This window comes from Aspergillus caelatus (assembly GCF_009193585.1).
Source record: "Aspergillus caelatus strain CBS 763.97 unplaced genomic scaffold BDV27scaffold_527, whole genome shotgun sequence".
Lineage (NCBI taxonomy): Eukaryota > Fungi > Ascomycota > Eurotiomycetes > Eurotiales > Aspergillaceae > Aspergillus > Aspergillus caelatus.
In genome coordinates, this window is record NW_022475790.1 from 1,870 (window position 1) to 8,237 (window position 6,368).

Below are 6,368 nucleotides of genomic sequence, written 5' to 3' on the forward strand. Positions count from 1 at the left end.
CCGAAATGCCAACCCGAAACAAAAGGGAAGAAGAAGAACCACCCCCTCTCTCTTTTCTCTGACGAGTCAGGGATGATCAGAATCCGTGACAACGCAATGACCAATGAAGGCAGAAGAAGGGCGTTGAACGCCCCTGGTGTCCGTGGTGCCGGTATTTTGCCCACCGCCGATCCTCTGTTGGAGAGAGCCTCTCCAGGCTCTCCCTGTAAGTTGATTGCCCGAGTAATGAGTGTTGACCATCAGCCAACCATGGTTCCCTTCATGCCACCGCACCTGGAGACCGTGTTCTGGTCCCCTGTGGGTAGTCTGTTTCTTTTTTTACTTTGGCGATTGACAGTACCATTGCCGAATTGGGTTGGTAGACGTCGTCACGTTTCTATGTGTTCCGAGGTTGGATGACTCAGCCAGGACCGACTTATATAATCTATCACATGACCATCACGAGATCCCAAGGTCAGGTGAAGCGGACGTCACATGAGGTCATGTGAGACCAGAGCCTGCGGTCTGTTCAGAGCTCCGAAGCTTCGACCGCCCAGAAGAATAAAAGACGATTGTTATTTCTTATCACGCCATCAGATTCTCCATCACCTGTTTTTATTCATAACATACATATCTAATATCATAATGGAAGGGTAAGTTTATTCTTGTTTTCCCTGGCGTCTATTTATTCTAGTTTGGTGTTTATGTCTTCGGTGCGGACCACAAACTGCTGGCTGATGCTAACTTACTATTGCTAGACTCAATGCCTCGGAACAGCGCGAGTTCGCCGCTCGCATGGAGAGGAAGCAGCTGAAGGAGTTCATGACCGTATGTGATCCCAGGTCTCAATTCAACTTTGAACATATGCTTTATGCGGAAACCACTCGACATTTCATCCCTACTTGCGCCTCCATGTCCCAACATCATCTAACTGAAATCCTTTTTTTTTTTTTATTTATTTAGATGTACTCCAAGCTCGTCCAGCGCTGCTTCGATGACTGTGTCAATGACTTCACCACCAAGTCCCTGATCTCCCGCGAGGAGGGCTGCACCCTCCGCTGCGTGGACAAGTTCCTGAAGGGCTCTCAACGCTTGAACGAACGCTTCCAGGAGCAGAACGCCGCTATGATGCAGAGTGGTCAGATGCCCGGGCGGTAATGGATTGATTGAATGATCTGCTTGTTCTTCTGGGTTCGGCGGTTCGTGTACAAACTAGACTTTTTCAAATGATGACCCCCGTTGATTGCATTTGGTCTGGGATTCGGCTATGATCTGGATTAGGGTTTCCGCTTTGTTGAGTCCCGAGTACTCAATGAGCATCTATCCATGTTGCTCATCGGCTCGTGCCCTGGGGAATGTACTGTACAATATAGTGATTATGGACGTGCAATGGACCCTTGATGGGTATGTTAAGGTATTTAATTGAAACCATCAGGTGTTGTTTTCATGCCAACGATTGCTGTAGATAAGAAACTAGCAACTAAGCGAATGGTACCTGAAAATTGGAACCAAGAGAAAAAAAGAAAAAAAGAAAAAAGAAAAAAGGGCAAAATCCAAGTAAACCAGCCATGCTCAATTTAATCAAGGTAATTCATCATAATACACTTGTCATCAACTCTTTACTCCGTAGTTACTCCGACAAGATATTGGTGACGGGAGCGGAGGAACGATGTTGCGAGGAGTCCGGGTAGTAAAGGACAGCAGGTCGGCTAATGGAAACCATCACCCTTTTGGGGGAAGTGCAATAGTGGATCCACCGCAGGGATGAACCATTCAGAGCCGTACTTTTCCGCCCAGTCCCCATTCTTTTTCCGAGCGGAACTTCTCCTCAGCCGATATTCTCATGTCAAGCGGAAGAGAGAATCTCCATTCATAAATTCCATCACCTTTATTAAAAGCACGGACCATGTGGAAAACATTACCCGATTGGGACCCCGTGCTCTCACTTCTTCCTCCCTTTCAGATCTACAGCTTCAGATCTTGGAGTAAATAGTATACCTAGATGGGGAATGCCCATCACTTTAAGGTAACCGTATGCAGGTCATCCTGATAAGCATAAGGGGCACTCGACTATCATTTGGGGTTCTTTATCGTCGCAGGAACATGTTGGTTTAGTCAGATAAAATACCCGTGCTGGGCGTTAAGAACGATTGCATCATGAGCCCACCCACCCCCAAACACCATGCGGAGAGGATGAGGGGATTGTGAAAAAAAAAAGAAAGAAGAAGCAATTCGTGAAACCAATGCTTTAGATATCTAGAGGAGTTTAGATGTAAGATAGCTCCAACGATGCTCTCCCCTCATGGTCCAACACTTCCCCCACCCCCTCTCCCCTCATCGCCAAAAAAAAACCCCACCATGGACACGCTCCCGTTTTAAGCAACCCATTCCCTACCCATTTCTTCACCTTCTGGTTCGTTCCTCCTTCCTTCCATCCATCCATTTATTCTTTTTCCTTTCCTTTTCCTTCATCATCCCTTTTTGAATTCATCTATTTCTCTTCCTCCGTTCAGTCCTCTCATACCCTTTTAGATACCCTCAGCATGGCTGACACTGTTGGAAAGGTACGTACTTACTTACCCCGCCATCCCACGTTCCCTCAATTGTTATTCGCCGAGCTTAGCTAACTTTTCTAGACCATCACCTGCAAGGTAAATACCCGACTTATGACGCGAATTGTATTTCGTCTCAGGCCGACTAAACATCTTAATAGGCCGCCGTTGCCTGGGAGGCCGGCAAGCCCCTCTCCATTGAGGACATCGAAGTCGCTCCCCCCAAGGCTCACGAAGTCCGCATTCAAGTTCACCACACTGGTGTCTGCCACACTGGTTCGTCGCTCCCATTCCCTCGCTGCCCCAGCGGAAACTGACAATCGTAGACGCCTACACTCTCTCCGGAAAGGACCCCGAAGGTGCTTTCCCCGTCGTCCTCGGTCACGAGGGTGCCGGTATTGTCGAGTCTGTCGGCGAGGGCGTCACCTCCGTGAAGCCTGGCGACTATGTCATTGCTCTTTAGTACGCTCCCGCCTGAGGCCCCTGTGTCGAGCACCGCTAACCTCCATCAGCACCCCCGAATGCCGTGAGTGCAAGTTCTGCAAGTCCGGCAAGACCAACCTGTGTGGTAAGATCCGTGCCACCCAGGGTAAGGGTGTGATGCCCGACGGTACTTCCCGCTTCAAGGCCCGCGGCAAGGACCTCCTCCACTTTATGGGTACCTCCACTTTCTCTCAGTACACCGTTGTCGCCGACATCTCTGTCGTCGCTGTGACTCCCGAGATCCCCACCGACCGCTCCTGCCTGCTGGGCTGCGGTATCACCACCGGTTACGGTGCCGCCGTCGTCACCGCCAAGGTCGAGGAGGGCTCGAACGTTGCCATCTTCGGTGCTGGCTGTGTCGGTCTCTCCGTCATCCAGGGTGCCGTCAAGAACAAGGCTGGCAAGATCATCGCCGTTGACGTCAACGACGGCAAGGAGGCCTGGGCCCGCAAGTTCGGTGCCACCGACTTCGTCAACCCCACCAAGCTCGAGGGCAAGACTATTCAGGAGAAGCTGATCGAGATGACCGACGGTGGATGTGATTACACTTTCGACTGCACCGGTAACGTCGGCGTCATGCGTGCTGCCCTGGAGGCTTGCCACAAGGGTTGGGGTGAGAGTATCGTCATTGGTGTTGCTGCTGCTGGACAGGAGATCTCTACCAGACGTAAGTTTCCCATTTCTCCTTCGCATGATATATTTCCTCGTACTCACTGGAACCAGCATTCCAACTCGTCACCGGCCGTGTATGGAAGGGTTGCGCCTTCGGTGGTATCAAGGGCCGTACCCAATTGCCCGGCCTGGTTGATGACTACCTGAGCGGCCAGCTCAAGGTTGATGAGTTCATCACCCACCGTGAGACTCTGGGCAACATCAACACTGCCTTCGAGCAGATGCACCACGGTGACTGTGTCCGCTGCGTTGTGGACTGCCGTCAATAAATTATAATGAAAAGTGTTTTGACCTGTATGCTTGCTCGATGATATCAATGTGATGAATTATGTATGATTGAAAGCCATAGTAAGCCAAGAATGATAGAACAATTGCAACACAACCAAGAAAAGAGTCAAGCAACGAGTCACTCCGGGGTTCAGACATAATATTTATATAAGGACCTGTCGGTGTAGGCCCTCAAGGTCCTCAAGCGGGGTTGCTCTGACCTCATGAGCTATGCTGCATAGGACCGTGCAGTTTTCGACAGCTGCCATAGCCGGATAATATTACTGGTACAGGGCAATTGACCGCTTATTACATACCGGTTTCACATTATGGAAATAGAATTCCGATAGGGTTCAATAGATAACCAGATGGTAATGTGTCTACTAACCTAAGACTTTCCTTGCACATTAATCTATATTCTATATATAAATAACTAGGGCTTCCGAAGTTTGAGAGCGCCGCGTGGACATTCGACTGACACGATCCTCTCACAACTAGCTTTCATCCCGAAGATATTAAACAGAATGTCAATTTTCTTTTCGTTTCTTTCTTTTTTTTAATATATAAATCATAATATACCATGGTTCTCAGCGTACCCGTAGAACGACATCAGGTGCCTAGTTCGACAGCCTATAACTATAAATCCAACCGTTGCAAAATCTACGGCACAATCCGGGCTCTGACCACGTCGGCCAAGGCGCCTGCACGTCTCCCCAAGGATAATTCGTTGATCAAGGCCTGCGCGATCCATGTCAACTTTCTCTTCCCCTACGGCACTTACCGTGATTGGAGAAAGTAGCCCCTATTGGGATCTACTCGCCAATCGTCTGGATATTCTCGTGCAAGGGACAAAATAGACTGGTAATCCTGATCGTCTATATTTCGTTCTTGAGCATAAGCACCATAATTGATTAAATGAAGGCACGATTCGAATTGGCAGTTTCGTGCAGCTTTATGAAGCGGTGTTTCTAGAAGAAACAAGTCTTTGCAATCAATCGTGGCGTTTGAACTTGCAAGGATGTGGATCCCCTCGACCCAGCCTGCGGTAGCAGCAAGGTGCAAGGGGGTAATATTCTCCGCCATTCCAATATCGGGATTCGCCCCTTTGTCTAAGAGCATCTTGAGAAGTTTAGAGCTTTTCTTAAAGACAGCGGCATGTAACGGGGCTTCTTTGTTCCTATCTACCTGGGCATCAAGTAGGGGCTCATACTCAAGGAGCATTCTGAGAAAGCCCGTGTGGCCGCGCATGAGTACTTCGTGGATTGGTGCCCAACCCTTTTCAAGATTAGACAGATGTCGCTGCATTGGAAGGAAGGTCAGGGGAAATACATCGTGAAAACTTTTGTGATTGACATCTGCTCCGTTCTCAAGCAGAATCCTTGCAATTCTGAAGTCAAGCCTCATGCAGGCATGATGAAGCGGAGTACGCCCCGCGCTATTAGCGGCGTTTGGATTGGAGCCATACTTCAAGAGAAGCTCAGTCATCTCGGCATGTCCTCGACAAACCGCCCAGCCAAGCTCAGATCTTCCGCCTGTCCAGGTCGAGTCGACGACAGCTCTATCACCCGGACGAGTATACTGTCGGAACGTTCACCAGAGCGTTATGGTTATGAAGTATCTTGGCGATATCAACCTCGCCGGCCTCGGCCGCGAAAAGAGAGTGCTGTTCGCCCTGAGCGAGGGTCTCGCACGTTGACATCCATCCTTTCTAGCCATGATTCAATAACCTCGATCTTACGATCTTTAACCGCTCGAAGGAACTCTTCAATCAAATGGGGCATGAGTTGTCTTTCGTGATGTAAACGAGTGGAATCATGCATTCCACTGGTTGGGTTGGGAACGCTACCCTGTTCATTATCATCGAGCTTCTTCTCAGACCGTAGGAGACCTTGCCTCCTGGTTTCCATGATTGAAATGTAGAAGAGCAGCTGCCTTGCATAAGCAGCAGCTACTGCCGCTGCATACCCCTGCCATACGTCATTTTTGTGTGAGTCGCAGTAATCTGAGATCCCTCGAATTACCATGCATGGGAAGTCGGTAAGGGCCCCTGCAGCTTCCATCTCAAAGCATAGAACCCCAAGCTCTTTGGCCAAGGCATCTCTCAATTTAGCATCCGTTTAAAACTAACTCCCCTGATGCTATTGTACCTCGATGCACAACGGTTAAGGAGTCATGTCCGGCGTCTATCGGCCGGTGTATACGCTGCTTCGGATCACAACCGCCTTCTTCACAAGATACCCCATCTTGCCGGTGCGTATAGTCTGATTGATAGAGGTGATCGTTTGCAGAACCAGGAAACGCAAAACGATGGAAAGCCAGACGATCGGTGCGAATCCTCTGTATATTCTTCCTGACCGGGTCATGATCGTATCTGTGGCACCGTACAGAAATTTCTCGTACGGCATTCTGAAGAAC

The 6,368-nt window shown here is 49.3% G+C and overlaps 3 protein-coding genes across 3 annotated transcripts; 2 read left to right on the plus strand and 1 right to left on the minus strand.

The window, feature by feature from the left end:
- The first annotated feature begins 562 nt into the window (after positions 1-562).
- On the plus strand, positions 563-1,520 carry tim9 (protein transporter TIM9). Its single transcript, XM_032069518.1, has 3 exons — positions 563-632; positions 738-807; positions 943-1,520. The coding sequence occupies exons 1-3, from the start codon at positions 625-627 to the stop codon at positions 1,135-1,137; spliced, it is 273 nt and encodes a 90-aa protein (XP_031920289.1). The 5' UTR covers positions 563-624; the 3' UTR covers positions 1,138-1,520.
- Positions 1,521-2,392: 872 nt separating this feature from the next.
- Positions 2,393-4,091, plus strand: BDV27DRAFT_139763 (bifunctional alcohol dehydrogenase/S-(hydroxymethyl)glutathione dehydrogenase). The gene is made up of 6 exons (XM_032069519.1): positions 2,393-2,543; positions 2,616-2,630; positions 2,693-2,807; positions 2,858-2,993; positions 3,044-3,681; positions 3,738-4,091. The coding sequence occupies exons 1-6, from the start codon at positions 2,523-2,525 to the stop codon at positions 3,953-3,955; spliced, it is 1,143 nt and encodes a 380-aa protein (XP_031920290.1). The 5' UTR covers positions 2,393-2,522; the 3' UTR covers positions 3,956-4,091.
- Positions 4,092-4,730: 639 nt separating this feature from the next.
- On the minus strand, positions 4,731-5,860 carry BDV27DRAFT_164727 (ankyrin repeat domain-containing protein; the record flags this gene model as incomplete). The annotated part of the gene is made up of 2 exons (XM_032073746.1): positions 4,731-5,531; positions 5,645-5,860. 2 exons carry the CDS (start codon positions 5,858-5,860, stop codon positions 4,731-4,733), a joined length of 1,017 nt encoding a protein of 338 aa, XP_031920291.1.
- Between the last annotated feature and the right edge of the window lie 508 nt (positions 5,861-6,368).